A 17424-nucleotide genomic window follows, 5' to 3' on the forward strand; every position below is an offset into this window, starting at 1 on the left:
AAAATAAAAAATGATGGTACAACATGACAAAATTTCATGCCGGCTGGGGCGTCACCAAGTTAAACAAGGCCCCCGTTGTTTTCGGCAGGGAACCAGGGCGAACAGCGAAAAGTCAGCTACTGGAACAAATCTGAAAACAAACCCCAACTCAACATTACCAGAGTTAAAGATCGGTGCTATCGACGTAAGAAGACTGAATGGCAAAGAAATGGAGCTAGCTGAGGAATTAGATAAGAACCAGATCGACATAATAGGGGTGACTGAAACAAAAAAGACCAAAACTGGTGAGATCTTTCTGAGCAATAAATATAAAATGTTATATTCAGGCAACGACAATCAAGGAAAAGAAGGAGTAGCCATAGTATTCAACACAAAATACGAGGCTAATCTTCTTGAATGGCGGTCAGTCTCAAGTAGAGTAATGTGGGCAAATATGAGAATGGGGAACTGGACAATGAGACTTATTTGTGCCTATGGTCCCACAGAAGGTTCTACTAAGGTAGAAGTGGAGGAATTTTTTGAGACTTTAGAAAAAGCAACTGACACAATGAAAAAGGAAAAGTTGGTCCTTGTTGGGGATCTAAATAGCAGAGTAGGAAATGATTGTGAGACATACAAAAATATTTTGGGAAAATTTGGATAAAAGAGCAAAGCTAATAATAATGGCAAATATCTGTTGGATTTCTGCTCAGGACATGGACTGGTTATTACTAACACCATTTTCCAACATAAAAATGTGCACAAATTCACATGGAGAGAAGAGGCTAGGAATAAGAAAAGTGTCATTGACTATGTTATTTTTGATAGTGATGTTTTCTCCATGGTGCAGGACACCAGAGTGTACAGAGGATTTGAAATTGGAAGTGATCACTATTTAGTCTTGAGCAGGATAAAATTGAATTTCATATTGAAAAGAATTACATGTAAGAAAGTTTGAAAGCGAATAAAAGTTGAGCAGCTCTCAGATGTGAACTGTAGACTAAAATACAGAAAGATTATTGAAAAGAAAATGAAAGAGTTTGAGAACAGGAATCAAACCTTGGAGATTCAGTGGCAAACTCTGAAGAAAACATTGAGTGATTCTGCCAGAGAGGCATGTGGTGAGGTTGTGTGCAAGGATAAAAAAAATCAGAACTCTCTGGTGGACACAGGAAGTTAAAGAGGCAGTGAAGAAAAAGAAGAAAAGTAGTGGAAGTTAACTGTAGATGAACATTATTTTTAAGATAACGGAGTTTGAGGGTAATCGATCAATGAGATGATGGCAGATTTCTGTCTTGTTTTTTTTTTTTTTTTTTTTTTTTTTTTTGTTGTTGTTGTTGTTGTTGTTGTTGTTGTTTTGTTTTCTGGCATAGGTTGGACTTTGCTTTCTTCCATATTAAGATAAGTACCATCTGTCTAGATAGGGATATATGTCCTAGAGCACTGAATACTACACTCAGAACCTATAACCAGAAGATCATAGATCTAGGTTATTTAAAGATTTTTTTGCTAAATGACCACAGTAAAAAACTGAAGTGCTTGATACATTTAACTGCCATGGTAGGTCTGTGGTTACTACATGATATTTGCTCATACCAGGTTTAGAGATTGATAATTGAAAGCAGCCATCTGATTGCGGAAGAAAAAGGCAAAATTCTGAAGTTATTCAACTAGTAATGAGACAAAGATAGGAGGGAGGCATACTTACAAAAATTTAGTAGTTCCTCTTCTGGAGGTTGTACAATGTAGGCAGATGAATGATTTGTATTAGAAAAAAATCAGCTAACTCCTTTTATTCCCGTATAGGAAGTATGCCAATCCTTTTCTGCCCCATCTAACTTTTGGAGACTGAGGAGAAAGTTCAGTCTCCTAACAGGTGGCCAATCAGAGATAGCTGACCTAGGACTAGCAATAATTATACATGGTCAATGCTGAAGAGATATGACTGACAAAGTCTGCCATCTTGTGGTCCTTAATCTTAACACTATGTTTACTGTCTGAACACTGTGTAGGTAAGATACAAAGTATGATATACTGATGAAACTCTGAAAACATATAGACCACTTTTGCAATGGACATAGAATGTTTTGTAACTTGTCTTATAATTTGCATATATGTCTGAGATAGGTGCTTAAGGGTCAAAGTTGTATAACTGAGAGGAGACCTCCACATAGCCTTTAAAGGAATGTGGAGAACCGACCAGGGGTTCTGACCTGATGTCCAATCCTCACCTTCTCGTGGTGCACCCTGTTGAGTATCTACCTGAATACTGAATGAATGAGGATGGGATGGCAATTTGGGATTTAGCCGACCAAATTGTATTCCTATTGGCTTAAACCAATATACAAAATGATGGTACAACATGACAAAATTTCATGCCGGCTGGGGCATTGCCCGGTTAAACAAGTGCCCCGTTGTTTTCGCCAGGAAACCAGGGCGAAAAGTCAGCTACTGGAACAAATCTGAAAGCACACCCCAAATCAATATCACTGAAAGATCGGTACTATCAACATAACAAGCCTGAATGGTAAAGAAATGGAGCTAGCTGAGGAATTAGATAAGTACCAGATCGACGTAATAGGGGGTTACTGAAACAAAAAAAGACAAAAACTGGTGAGATCTTTCCGAGCAATAAATACAAAATGTTATATTCAGGCAATGACAATCAAGGAAAAGGAGTAGCCATAGTACTCAACAATAAATATGAGGCTAATCTTCTTGAATGGTAGAGTGATGTGGGCAAATATCAGAATGGGGTTACTGGACATTGAGATTTATTTGTGCCTATGGTCTCACAGAAGGCTCTACTAAGGTAGAAGTGGAGGAATTTTTTGAGGATCTAGAGAAAGCTACTGACACAATGAAAACGGAAAAGTTGGTCCTTGTTGGGGATCTAAATAGTAGATTAGGAAGTGATTGGCAGACATACAGAAATGTTTTTGGAAAATTTGGAGAAAAGAGCAAAGCTAATAATAATGGCAAATACCTGTTGGGTATCTGTTCAGGACATGAACTGGTTATTACTAACACCATGTTTCAACATAAAATGTGCACAAATTCACATGGAGAGAAGAGGCAAGGAATAAGAAAAGTCTCATTGACTATGTTATTGTTGATAGTGATATTTGAAAGTGATCACTATTTAGTCTTGAGCAGGATAAAATTGAAATTCATGTTGAAAAAAATGACGTAATAAAGTTTGAAAGCGAATAAAAGTTAAGCAGCTCTCAGATGTGAACTGTAGACTAAAATACACAAAGATTATTGAAGAAAAAATTAAAGAGTTTGAGAACAAGAACCAAACCTTGAAGAAAACCCTGATCGATTCAGCCAGAGAGGTATGTGGTGAGGTTGTCTGCAAGGATAGAAAAATCAGAACTCCATGGTGGACACGGGAAGTTAAAGAGGCAGTGAAGGAAAAGAAGAAATCATATCAAAAGTTCCTGGCAAATAAGTCAGCTTGTGCTCTTAGAGAATACAGAGACTAATGTAAGAAAGCTAAACACTGTGTAAAACTAGCTAAACAAAAGTCATGGGAGGACTTTGGCAAGAACATAGAAAATAAATATCAAAAAGGTGGTAAGATATTCTGGAGGTTGTTGAAGAAGCTTAGAAATGGAGGAAAGAGTGCTGTAAAAGGAGTTAGAGATGATAAAGGTGACATGAAAACGGGAGAAAAAGATATCCTTGAAATATGGCATAATTACTTCGAAAAATTGTTAAATGAAACAAGCAGTGATAGCACAGTGGTAAAAAACACTCAACAGGCATACAGTGAGGAATGCATATCCATACTTGAATTAGAAAAAGCCATCAAAGGCTTGAAATGTGAAAAGGCAGCAGGTGTAGATGATATTCGACCAGAAATGCTGACATATGGTGGTATAAAAGTCATACAGTGGCTGCACTGCTTAGTTCAGAAGGCCTGGACAGAGGGACGAATTCCTGATGATTGGAGTAGAGCTGTAATAGTATCCATATATAAGAAAAGAAATAAAACTGAATGTGAGAATTACAGAGATATATCCCTACTGAGTATTCCAGGGAAGGTTTATGCCAGTATACTTGAGAAACGGTTGAGAAGAATTGTAGAAGAAAAGCTAGGTGAAGAACAAGCTGGATTCAGGCCAAATAGAGGCTGTCAGGATCAAATCTTAACTTTATGACAAATAGTTGAGAAAGCATGGGTATATAACAAAGATCTGTATTTAAGTTTTGTCGATCTGGAAAAGGCATATGACTAGGTGCCAAGAGAGAAGCTATTCAGTACGCTACAGTTATATGGTGTTAATGGGGCATTATATCAAGCAATACTTAGTCTTTATTTGAGTTGTAAGTTAGCAGTTAGAATTGAAGGAAGTAGAGGAAGATGGTTTAATGTTAAATCTGGTGTGAGACAATGATGTACATTATCCGCTCTGTTATTCATTATCTATATGGATCACAAGGAAAGTGGTACTTCTAAATAAATCTGCTACAACTTTGCAAGATTCCCTGACTAAATTGAATAACTGTTGTAATAGATATGGTATGGAGTTCAGCAATAAAAAGACAAAGACAATTGGTAGAATCGTTGAAAATGTCAACTGTGTTTTGAAGGGGAATCTGTGGAACGTGTAAAACATTTCATCTACTTAGGCACGATTTTTAGTGAAGATGGTAAATCAAATATGGAAATAGACAACAGAATCAATAAAGCTGGTATGGTAGGAAGTCAATTGAATAAATTCATATGGAATAAAAGAGAAATTAGTCGGAACACTAAATTAGCTGTATACAAGATAGTGTTCAAACCAATTTTAACTTATGGATCTGAGAGCTGGGTCAGAAGTAAAACACTTGATCAAAGACTAGAGACCGCAGATATCAGAGTCCTGAGAAAGATTAGAGGCGTGAATAGATGGCATCCATGGCAATATCATATTAAAAATGAGGATATTAGGAAAGAACTTGACATTGTCAGCATCCAAGAATGCGATAGCAGAGCTAATCTCAGGTGGTATTGTCACTTAAACAGAATTGGCAAGAAAAGATTAGCAAAACAAGTGTTCTCTGCCAGGTTGGCAGGAAAATGACCCAAAGGATGACCAAGATATAGGTGGATTGATACTGTACAAAGTGCCATAGACGATAGAAATATAAGATCTGATAATGCTGGAGTCTTGACAAGTAACAGACTGATTTGGAGGAAAATTGTAATTTGGAAGTTAGTAGTGATATGAATTTTTCAGGAGTACTATCATATCCTGTACACCCCTTGAGGGTACATGTCAGGAATTTGATTATGATGATGTCTGAGATATTCTAAAAATTAAGTTTGTTAAAAATTTAAGTAATTTCTTTAGAAACAAAGCAATGTATATTATAGTTTCAGTTGATGTTTATTAAAATTGTCTGTTAATCATTTGTTGTTGAGCCAATTTGTCTGTTTGGCAGCATGAAAATCCTGTGTTTTTGAGAAGGAGAACACTGCCACTCCATATGAGATTAACCAATCCAATTTCAGATAAACAGTCTCCTGTAAAAGTTCTTTCATCTTCACCGAATTATCTTTGCAAGTATATTTTATTTAGTTATAAAGATTGTTAAAAAAAATAACAAAAAATAAAAATAATAAAACAGAAATCAGTCATTAAACTGTTATCAGCCATATGCTGATATAGTTTTTTTTGACTGTTTGCTATAGTTTCATAAAAGTAAGTTTTCAAAAAAATTGCATTTAATTACCACATCTCCAATTCTAATACAGCGACTTATATGTTGATTTTTTTTGTTTATTCATGTTTGTTTTTATTCCAGGCTACTGAACCTCTTCATCTAGAACTAGGTATGCCACTTCAAGCAACACAGATACAACATAGGATAGCTGAGTTTCTTCCTAGGCCATTATATGTTTTGTATGTCCAGGTCTGTTCCTTTAAAGAAGCTTGTGGTAAGAACTTAAGAAACTGAGACTTTAAAGTCACTTCTCATTTGTTACTACTTTATGTATTAATTTTTTGATCACTGGAAGTTGAATGTAATATATTGTACAGTGGGTGTCCTCCTGCGATGAGTCTGCAGACTCCTTGGAGGTGTCACGAATAATAATAATCCATATTATTTGTGATATATATAAAGCCTTTTTATGTCACGTTTTTTGAAATGTTTTGAAACTCAGGGGCTACCCTGAGTGTCGAGTCTTCAAAAGTCGTGTCATCAGAATTCAAGGAGAAACAGCCTACCAGTCCGTAACTCGGGGGTTTAAGTGCTGTAGGCGCCAGGGATGTGTAGCCCCCTAGTAATAATAATATAATAATATTAGTAAATATAATAGTATATATAATAATAATTACACAGAAAACATGCACTTTTTTTAACTTGGTACTTATTATATTTCATGAATGTGATATTCAGATACTTGCTAAGAGCAACATATACCCTAATAGCGATATGTGCTGCTTTTAGCAAGCACTATTTTGCCACCCCTAAATTCAAGAAAATTGTGTTTTTTTTTTTTTAAAAAAAAAGTTTATGGCCAAGTTACAATTTTGGAGGTTTTTATGAACCTCCAAACTTCCCCCTCCTAGGCATTGCCTTAGTTAATTAGTAGTTATGATAGTCCTGGTGATTTTTTTTTTATGAGAGAGGAGAATAGGTACTAATACTGGCTTGACTGTTTGTATTGAATTCGATAATTTGGTTAGTTGCTTCTTCCACTCACGTAAAAAACATTCTTGTGTGTTTGTCTGCAAATAAAAAAACTTGCACTGATGGAATGTTAATCCATCAGTGCAAGTTTTTTTTATGTCTTTTTTATGCATTTCAGTATATTTAGTTTAAATATCTTTTATTTGCCACTGTTTTCCTGAGTTTTTTTAGATGATTTTCATTTTTAGATTGTAAAATATCTGCTATTTAGTGATATATTTTTTACATTTTGGTTTAGCAGTGGTCAGATTTTATTTTCATTTGTTTTAAAAAGTGAGAACTTTACTTATTTTAACCCAATAACATACAAAGACGTCTGTGACAAGTCTTTTGTTTATTGCACCAAAATTGATTTTGACGTATCGCAGACGTTACGAAGTTCACTTCAATTTCAAACGAATTTCATACAAAGACATCTGTGACACATCTTTTGTTTATTGCACCAAAATTGATTTTGATGTATCGCAGACGTTATGAAGTTCACGTCAATTTCAAACGAATTTAGAGCCAACCTTAAAAATAATTTATATGTCAAAGGGTTAATCCTGTTTTATATATGAACATTTCACTAAAAATTTAATGCCTCATTTGTTCATCATCAAATTCTTGCCATGTACCTTCAAGGGGTGTACAGGATATGACAGTACTACATGAAAAATTTACATCATTACTAACTTCCTATCTACAGTTTTTCCTCCAAATCAGTTTGTTACCTGTCAAGACTCCAACATTATCAGATCTTACGTTTCTATCTTCTAAGGCACTTTGTACCGTATCAATCCACCTATATCTCTGGGTCATTTTCCTGCCAACCTGGCAGAGAACACTTGATTTGCTGATCTTTCCTCTTCCATTCTATTTAAGTGACCATACCACCTGAGATTAGCTCTATTAACAGATTCCTGGATGCTAACAACATCAAGTTCATTCCTAATATCCTCGTTTTTAATATGATATTGCCATTGAGGATATCTGCTCATGCCCCTAGTCTTACTCAGGACTCTCATATCTCATCATCATCATCAAATTCCTGCCATGTACCCTCAAGGGGTGTACAGGATATGACAGTACTACATGAAAAAATTACATCATTACTAACTTCCTATCTACAATTTTCCTCCAAATCAGTCTCTTACTTGTCAAGACTCCAACATTATCAGATCGTATATTTCTATCGTCTAAGGCACTTTGTACCGTATCAATCCACCTATATCTTGGTCTTCCTCTGGGTCGTTTTCCTGCCAACCTGGCAGAGAACACTTGTTTTGCTAATCTTTCCTCTCCCATTCTATTTAAGTGACCATACCATCTGAGATTAGCTCTGCTAACGCATTCCTGGATGCTGACAATGTCAAGTTCTTTATTAATATCCTCATTTTTAATATGATATTGCCATTGATGCCTTCTGTTCACGCCTCTAATCTTTCTCAGAACTCTCATATCTGCGGTCTCTAGTCTTTGGTCAAGTGTTTTACTTCTGACCCAGCTCTCAGATCCAAAAGTTAAAATTGGTTTGAACACAGTCTTGTATACAGCTAATTTAGTGTTCCGACTAATTTCTTTCTTATTCCATATGAATTTATTCAGTTGACTTCCCACGATACCAGCTTTGCTGATTCTGTTGACTATTTCTATATTTAGTTTACCATCTTCAGTAAAAATTGTGCCTAAGTAGCTGAAATGTTTTACTTGTTCCACAGGTTCTCCATTCACAACACAGTTGACATTTTCAATGATTCTGCCTATTTTCATTGTCTTTGTCTTTTTATTGTTGACCTTCATACCATATCTATTACAACAGCTATTCAATTTAGTCAGAGAATCTTGCAGACTTGTAGCGGATTTATTTAGAAGTATAACATCATCCGCATAAAGCAAAGAGCTGACATTAACATCTCCAATTTTGATATCAGGTTCATTACCACATTCCTTCATAATGTGATCCATATAGATAATGAATAACAGAGGGGATAATGTACATCCTTGTCTCACACCAGATTTAACATTAAACCATCTTCCTGTACTTCCTTCAATTCTAACTGCTGACTCACATCTCAAATAAAGACTAAGTATTGCTTGATATAATGCCCCATTGACACCATATAACTGCAGCGTATTGAATAGCTTCTCCCTTGGCACCTTGTCATATGCCTTTTCCAAATCGACAAAACTTAAATACAGATCTTTGTTATATTTCCATGCTTTCTCGACTATTTGTCGTAAAGTGAAGATCTGATCCTGACAGCCTCAATTTGGCCTGAATCCAGCTTGTTCTTCACCAAGCTTTTCTTCCACAATTCTTCTCAACCGTTTCTCAAGTATACTTGCATAGATCTTGCCAGGAACACTCAGTAGGGAAATACCTCTGTAATTCTCACATTCAGTTTTATTTCCCTTTTTATATATGGGTACTATGAGAGCTCTACTCCAATCATCGGGAATTCGTCCCTCTGTCCAGGCTTTCTTAACTATGCAGTGCAGCCACTGTAAGACTCTTATACCACCATACTTCAGCATTTCTGGGCGAATATCATCTACTCCTGCTGCCTTTCCACATTTCAAGCCATCATCATCATCATCATCAAATTCCTGCCATGTACCCTCAAGGGGTGTACAGGATATGACAGTACTACATGAAAAAATTACATCATTACTAACTTCCTATCTACAATTTTCCTCCAAATCAGTCTGTTACTTGTCAAGACTCCAACATTATCAGATCTTATATTTCTATCGTCTAAGGCACTTTGTACCGTATCAATCCACCTATATCTTGGTCTTCCTCTGGGTCGTTTTCCTGCCAACCTGGCAGAGAACACTTGTTTTGCTAATCTTTCCTCTCCCATTCTATTTAAGTGACCATACCATCTGAGATTAGCTCTGCTAACACATTCCTGGATGCTGACAATGTCAAGTTCTTTCCTAATATCCTCATTTTTAATATGATATTGCCATTGATGCCATCTGTTCACGCCTCTAATCTTTCTCAGGACTCTCATATCTGCGGTCTCTAGTCTTTGGTCAAGTGTTTTACTTCTGACCCAGCTCTCAGATCCATAAGTTAAAATTGGTTTGAACACAGTCTTGTATACAGCTAATTTAGTGTTCCGACTAATTTCTTTCTTTTTCCATATGAATTTATTCAATTGACTTCCCACGATACCAGCTTTGCTGATTCTGTTGTCTATTTCTATATTTAGTTTACCATCTTCAGTAAAAATTGTGCCTAAGTAGCTGAAATGTTTTACTTGTTCCACAAGTTCTCCATTCACAACACAGTTGACATTTTCAATGATTCTGCCTATTTTCATTGTCTTTGTCTTTTTATTGCTGACCTTCATACCATATCTATTACAACAGCTATTCAATTTAGTCAGAGAATCTTGCAGACTTGTAGCGGATTTATTTAGAAGTATAACATCATCCGCATAAAGCAAAGAGCTGACATTAACATCTCCAATTTTGATATCATGTTTAATACCACTTTCCTTCATAATGTGATCCATATAGATAATGAATAACAGCGGGGATAATGTACATCCTTGTCTCACACCAGATTTAACATTAAACCATCTTCCTGTACTTCCTTCAATTCTAACTGCTGACTCACAACTCAAATAAAGACTAAGTATTGCTTGATATAATGCCCCATTGACACCATATAACTGCAGCGTATTGAATAGCTTCTCTCTTGGCACCTTGTCATATGCCTTTTCCAAATCGACAAAACTTAAATACAGATCTTTGTTATATTCCCATGCTTTCTCGACTATTTGTCGTAAAGTGAAGATCTGATCCTGACAGCCTCAATTTGGCCTGAATCCAGCTTGTTCTTCACCAAACTTTTCTTCCACAATTCTTCTCAACCGTTTCTCAAGTATACTTGCATAGATCTTGCCAGGAACACTCAGTAGGGAAATACCTCTGTAATTCTCACATTCAGTTTTATTTCCCTTTTTATATATGGGTACTATGAGAGCTCTACTCCAATCATCGGGAATTCGTCCCTCTGTCCAGGCTTTCTGAACTATGCAGTGCAGCCACTGTAAGACTCATACCACCATACTTCAGCATTTCTGGTCGAATATCATCTACTCCTGCTGCCTTTCCACATTTCAAGCCTTTGATGGCTTTTTCTACTTCAAGTATGGATATGTATTCCTGACTGCATGCCTGGTCAGTGTTTTTTATCACTGTGCTGTCATCACTGCTTGTTTCATTTAGCAGTTTTTCAAAGTAATTACTCCATACTTCAAGGATATCTTTTTCTCCTGTTTTCATTTCACCTTTATCATCTCTAATTCCTTTTACAGCACTCTTTCCTCCATTCCTAAGCTTCTTCAACAACCTCCAGAATATTTTGCCACCTTCTTGATATTTATTTCCTATATTCTTGCCAAAGTCCTCCCATGACTTTTGTTTAGCTAGTTTTACACACTGTTTAGCTTTCTTACATTTGTCTCTGTATTCTGTAAGAGTAAAAGCTGACTTATTTGCCAGGAACTTTTGATATGCTTTCTTCTTTTCCTTCACTGCCTCTTTAACTTCCTGTGTGCACCAGGGAGTTCTGATTTTTTTATCCTTGCACACAACCTCACCACATGCCTCTCTGGCAGAATCAATCAATGTTTCCTTCAGAGTTTGCCACTGAATCTCCAATGTTTGATTCCTGTTCTCAAACTCTTTCATTTTCTTTTCAATAATATTTCTGTATTTTAGTCTACAGTTCACATCTGAGAGCTGCTCAACTTTTATTCGCTTTAAAACTTTCTTACATGTTATTCTTTTCAATATGAAATTCAATTTTATCCTGCTCAAGACTAAATAGTGATCACTTCCAATTTCAAATCCTCTGTACACTCTGGTGTCCTGCACCAGGGAGAAAACATCACTATCAACAATAACATAGTCAATGAGACTTTTCTTATTCCTAGCCTCTTCTCTCCATGTGAATTTGTGCACATTTTTATGTTGGAACATGGTGTTAGTAATAACCAGTCCATGTCCTGAGCAAAAATCCAACAGATATTTGCCATTATTATTAGCTTTGCTCTTTTATCCAAATTTTCCCAAAATATTTTTGTATGTCTCACAATCATTTCCTACTCTACTATTTAGATCCCCAACAAGGACCAACTTTTCCTTTTTCATTGTGTCTGTTGCTTTTTCTAAAGCCTCAAAAAATTCCTTCACTTCTACCTTAGTAGAACCTTCTGTGGGACCATAGGCACAAATAAGTCTCATTGTCCAGTTCCCCATTCTCATATTTGACCACATTACTCTACTTGAGACTGACTGCCATTCAAGAAGATTAGCCTCGTATTTTGTGTTGAATACTATGGCTACTCCTTCTTTTCCTTGATTGTCATTTCCTGAATATAACATTTTGTATTTATTGCTCAGAAAGATCTCACCAGTTTTGGTCTTTTTTGTTTCAGTCACCCCTATTATGTCGATCTGGTACTTATGTAATTCCTCAGCTAGCTCCATTTCTTTGCCATTCAGGCTTCTTACGTTGATAGTACCGATCTTTAACTCTGGTGATGTTGAGTTGGGGTTTGTTTTCAGATTTGTTCCAGTAGCTGACTTTTCGCTGTTCGCCCTGGTTCCCTGGCGAAAACAACGGGGGCCTTGTTTAACCGGGCGACGCCCCAGCCGGAATGAAATTTTGTCATGTTGTACCATCATTTTTTTTTTTTTGGTTTAACCAATAAGAATACAATTTGGTCGGCTAAATCCCAAATTGCCAGCCCATCCTCATTCGTTCAGTATCAAAGTAGATACCCAACAGGGCGCACCACGAGAAGGTGAGGATTGGACATTAGGTCAGAAGCCCTGGTCGTTTCTCCGCATTCCTTTAAAGGGAATGTGGAGGTCACCTCTCAGTTATACAGCTTGATCTGTGGTCTCTAATCTTTGGTCAAGTATTTTATTTCTAACCCAGCTCTCAGATCCATAAGTTAAAACTGGTTTGAACACTCTTGTATATAGCTGATTTAGTATTTTGACTAATTTCTCTCTTATTCCATATAAATTTATTCAGTTGACTTCTTACCACACCAGCTTTGTTTATTTTACCATCTTCACTAAAAATCATGCGAAGTAGCTGAAATGTTTTATTTGTTCTGTAGGTTCTCCATTTACAATGCAGTTGATATTTTCAATGCTTCTGCCTATTTTCATTGTCTTGTTATTGTTGATCTTCATACCAAATCTATCACAATAGTTATTCTATTTAGTCAGGGAATCTTGCAGGCTTGTACCGGATTATATTAGAAGTATCTGCATAAAGTAAAGAGCTGAGATTAACATCAGAGTGAAAAAAATTCATCTGGACTTCTTTCATTCATCTTCTGAAACTTTGTACTTTGTTCAGTAGGCCGAAACAAAAACATAACAACCTGAAATATCATGGCATTTACCGAATTTGGTGCAACTGCAATAACCCTTATTTTGGACAGATGGAAAAATCCATCGAATTACGTCTTGAGAAACATAAAAGAGATGTCACATATGGCAGAACCAGAGCTTGTGCTCTGTTGAACCATGTCCTGAGTTCTTCTGATGCTAACAGGGAAAACTTCATTGATCTAGTATTATGGGAGAAATCTGAAAATATCTTTCGATGCTATGATGAACTGGAAAGAAGAATTGTAGAATACAAAGAAATCGTTCTCAATCAAGTACATCTCAGCTATAATCTCTCAAACTGTCATTGCACTGCCATCAAACTTTGGCATTCGTGAGATGTTCACATGCACACCCCCAACATTGAAGAGATACACAGAACAGTTTCAAATGCAAATATGCTAATACTTTAATGTATAGTTTTTTTGGTCTTTTGCAGTTTTTGTCGGTTGTTTCCTCTTGTTATGCACCTGAAGAAGTCTTCTATGATGACGAAACTAGTCATTCAATCTACTTAATTAAAATAGTGTTTTTACTTTTATATCTTGGCTTTGTCATTTAATCTTTTTTTTTTTTAAATATGTTGTAATTGTGTGAAAAATAGTTATAAGATATTTAAGTAGCTTGAAACGAAACCTATTTGTGAAATGAAGAAATACCTTAAAGGATTTAAATGTGCTTTTTTGTTTGTTTGTTCTTATAAATTCCCTATGATTTTAAAGATCGCAGACCAAATGAAATTTCATGAGAGGTTTGTTTTGTATGTTCTGCTATGTATTTTGTGGGACATATTTGCTAAGAAATTTTATATGTACGGCTGAATGTGTACAGTTCTTTTGGGAGACAAATCTTTCTATCACACTTTATACCACAAATGTTTTGTTTTTCTCTCAGTCCTCTTCGAGTTTTGTCTTTCTGTAAGGTTTTATTAAGAATTAATCAAGTGGGAATGGATTGGGGAGGTGTAGTACTAATATTCTGGATATGAATTTGTTTTCTTTACTGGATAAAAAAGAAAACTGGTTAATAATCTACTTAGTACATAGCTGACAAAATACTTGTACATTACTTCAGTAATTCATCAGTAATTGGAAGGATGGTGATGTTTCTCATCAAGAAATGTAAATAATTATTACTATTATTATCATTACGTGACACCTCCAAGTAGTCCAAAGACGCATCGAGGGAGGGCACCTACTCTACAACTCTTCGTCTCTACCACTCAATCCACCAACTACAGCAAACCACATCATCTACACCAATGGCATCTACTACCCGCTGCCACCACCACCACCGCTGGTATTTTCACAGACAATCACAAACATCCATACCCATGGCAGGATTCATATCTGTAGCCAAAGGCTATGGGTTTGAATTGGCTCATTGGCTGGAGAGCGGATACACTAACCACTCGACCAGCCAGGCCAACACAATAGATAAAATGAATTTTATTTGAAACAAAGTAAATACAAGCTTTAAACAACATAACTAAAAACTTGCAAGTCAATAAAAAGTGCAGAAGTCAACTGACATTGTCATCAAAGACACTCAAATTTCTCAACAGAATATTTTCTTAAGTGAAAGAACCTTTTTCAATTATACATCGGTGTCCATAAATTAAAGAACAAAACTTTATTATAAAAAAATTGGAAATAAATAGTTTAGTTCAGTAACAAATGGGTACTTGAAGACAGCAGTCAAAAATAAGAGATCAAAATGAGATTATGAAAGTGCCTCATTAAGGAATGTAGTTACCCTTCACAGCAGTACAGCACCCATAATGACGTTTCATATTCTTTATAATGGTCTCCAGGAGCTCAGTTGGTAACCCTTGCTCCTGTAACTTTTAAGTCCTTCAAGGTTTTGGGGGATTGGAAGTTGAGAGCAGCAACAAATCTACCTAGAACATCCCGAAGCATGCTCAATAGGAGTACGGTCAGGAGACCTGGCTAGCCAAATCATATGTACAATAGTCTCTTCTTGAAGATATTGGTCCACGAGATTCACTTTATGAAGACGAGCATAATTGTCTTGTGGGATTAATGTCTTCCCTGTTGCACCTGCGTACAGGCAAACATAGGGAGTTACAGGACCTCATCCCTAAGTTCCAGCATTCACAGTTCTGCTAGGAAGCACATAGAGGTCTGTGCATTTACTCAACTAGATGCAAACCATCACACTACTACTACTACCACCACCACCACAAGTGACCATGTTACGAATATTAGAGAATTATTATATGTCCCTGATTTTCTCTCCAGATCAGAGCACACCTGGAATCACTTTCTAGAACAAATTGGAAATTGTCTATAAACAGTAAACCCCCCCCCCCCCCTCATGCTTTAGTACCAGTTGCATGGAGCATATCCTCACACCACAGGAGAAAGTGTTTGAAATGGACAGAGGCACACTGTTCACCTAGCATACAGACCACTTTTGTGAATCCTTCTGTTCACAGTGGAAGAAGATACCACTGTTGCTTTAGTTCATGAGGTCAGGTAGATGATTCGGGATAGCATTCTGTTTTAGGAAGCAGATAATCAGATATATCGGTCACTCATTGCAATTGTAGGCTGTGGCCTTTCTTCACTGTATCTTTCCAGGATTTGTGAATTGGTTTCACAATCTGTGAACTACAGAATGATTCACACACAACAATCTGGTAACCTCTGCCTGACTGGCCAGTGTCTAGTCTTACACACCTGAAGCTTGCCACCTGAATTCATTGGTTAAATGATGTCTTGCAGCCATATGTAAAAATTTTTCAATCACAAAATGCCTTGTTCTCACTCCAGATATATCATTCCCAAACACCTGCTTTTATGTCATGGCTGATTTGTACATATCACTGACAATGCCTGCCACTCATTCATATATATATATGATAACCAGATTCAACATCACATTTTTACATAATGTATCTGAGTTTCATGTTTTTTTCTGTTTTCTCTCCAACTTAACACGGTTTTGCTCCTTGTTCCTTAATTTATGGAAATGAACGTATTTCAAAAATTTCAGAAATTTGGTCGAAACACTGCTTATAATTAAAAGAAACAATCCAGAGCCAATTTTTTTCTCATCTTTACACACAACAATCTATGGTGAGTGCTTGAGTACTTCCCTTTTCTCCACCACATCCCCAGTGTTGTTGGGTTTTTCAGTGTAAAACTAAGTATGGAACATGTCTAATTATTGTGATTAATTGAGACTGATTAAACATCTCAGTAATTGAATTTCACATGCTGGCAGCAATGAGAATCAGTCTTTTTGTTGCTATATTATAATACAAAAATTCATAGGCTCATTATGGAAGGGATCATTTAAATTTTTGTGTAACTCTATTTGAAAACATTCACCTGAAGATGCACACACTACCACACCATAAGAATCACTTCATATTCTTCCTAACTACAGTCTTAATTGGTTTCCTAGGATGACCGTGAGTTCTCCATCTGCTGTGAGCTCTGGTATTTCTTGAATGGTTATTCAAATAGAATATGCATTATGTTATTATTTATAATTATTTTATTGTAATGCATACTTGTTTTGTAAAATATTGTGAATAAAAGTGGCCAAAAATGAACATACATGGAAATGCTTGGTTATATGTATTGTAAGTGCCAGCTTACTATGGTTGACATCAGAGCAGAGCAATTCAAAAACCAAAAGTAAATTTCTTCACTGTGTGCGGAGGATTTTATATCTATAATGAAGAAAAATGCAAATAATTAATATATCAGTGAAGTTTGAGGAAGATATTTACCTCCAGACAAAGGTACCGTAAAATTGGTGTAATAGTTTTATTTTTGTTTTTGTATTTATATTTATTGTAATATACATACTATATAGAGCTCAAGTTTTTCCTTTATGTTTTTATTTTGACTCTCTCGCACTGAATTTTTGTTCACCCCTTTTCTACCTTGCGTTATGTACATACGTATGACCGGCTTTAATTCTAATTGCTGCCAGCCATATGTCTACAACTTATTCGGTCCCTTACGCTCTTCAGTCTGGCAAAATTTGTTTTTTGACTGCGCCAGCCAGACTCTACTTCTGAGAGTGAGGGATTGAAATTCAGAATAATCGCAATGCAGGGGCTCGTAACTTTAACAGAAATTTCTCATTATCTTACTCAACACTTAGGTTAGTGGTGGCAATTTCCTACTAGCACACAGGTTCATAATTTTTTTGGAGATAGTGCATTGACAAGTATCAGATCAGCTTGTTGTGTACAAGTCATTTATTCTAAGAATTGCATGTACATTTGAAACAATTAGTTATGGCTACACTTCCCTGGCCTATCTAGATATTGATTATCATACACTATTATATAATGCTATACTATAC

General features: G+C 36.1%; 1 protein-coding gene across 2 annotated transcripts in view; it reads left to right on the top strand.

Annotated features, from left to right (window-relative positions):
- Window positions 1–17424, top strand: part of thoc5 (THO complex subunit 5) — a 514059-nt gene that overhangs the window by 224251 nt on the left and 272384 nt on the right. For both annotated transcript variants that reach the window (XM_090391636.1, XM_090391637.1), the window contains exon 8: window positions 5779–5911. In XM_090391636.1, the coding sequence (XP_090247762.1) occupies window positions 5779–5911 (133 nt within the window). The remainder of the gene's footprint in view (window positions 1–5778; window positions 5912–17424) is intronic.

This window comes from Typopeltis vanoorti, chromosome 4, assembly GCF_054136105.1.
Source record: "Typopeltis vanoorti isolate ZY-2024b chromosome 4, IOZ_Tvanoo_1.0, whole genome shotgun sequence".
NCBI classification, from domain to species: domain Eukaryota; kingdom Metazoa; phylum Arthropoda; class Arachnida; order Uropygi; family Thelyphonidae; genus Typopeltis; species Typopeltis vanoorti.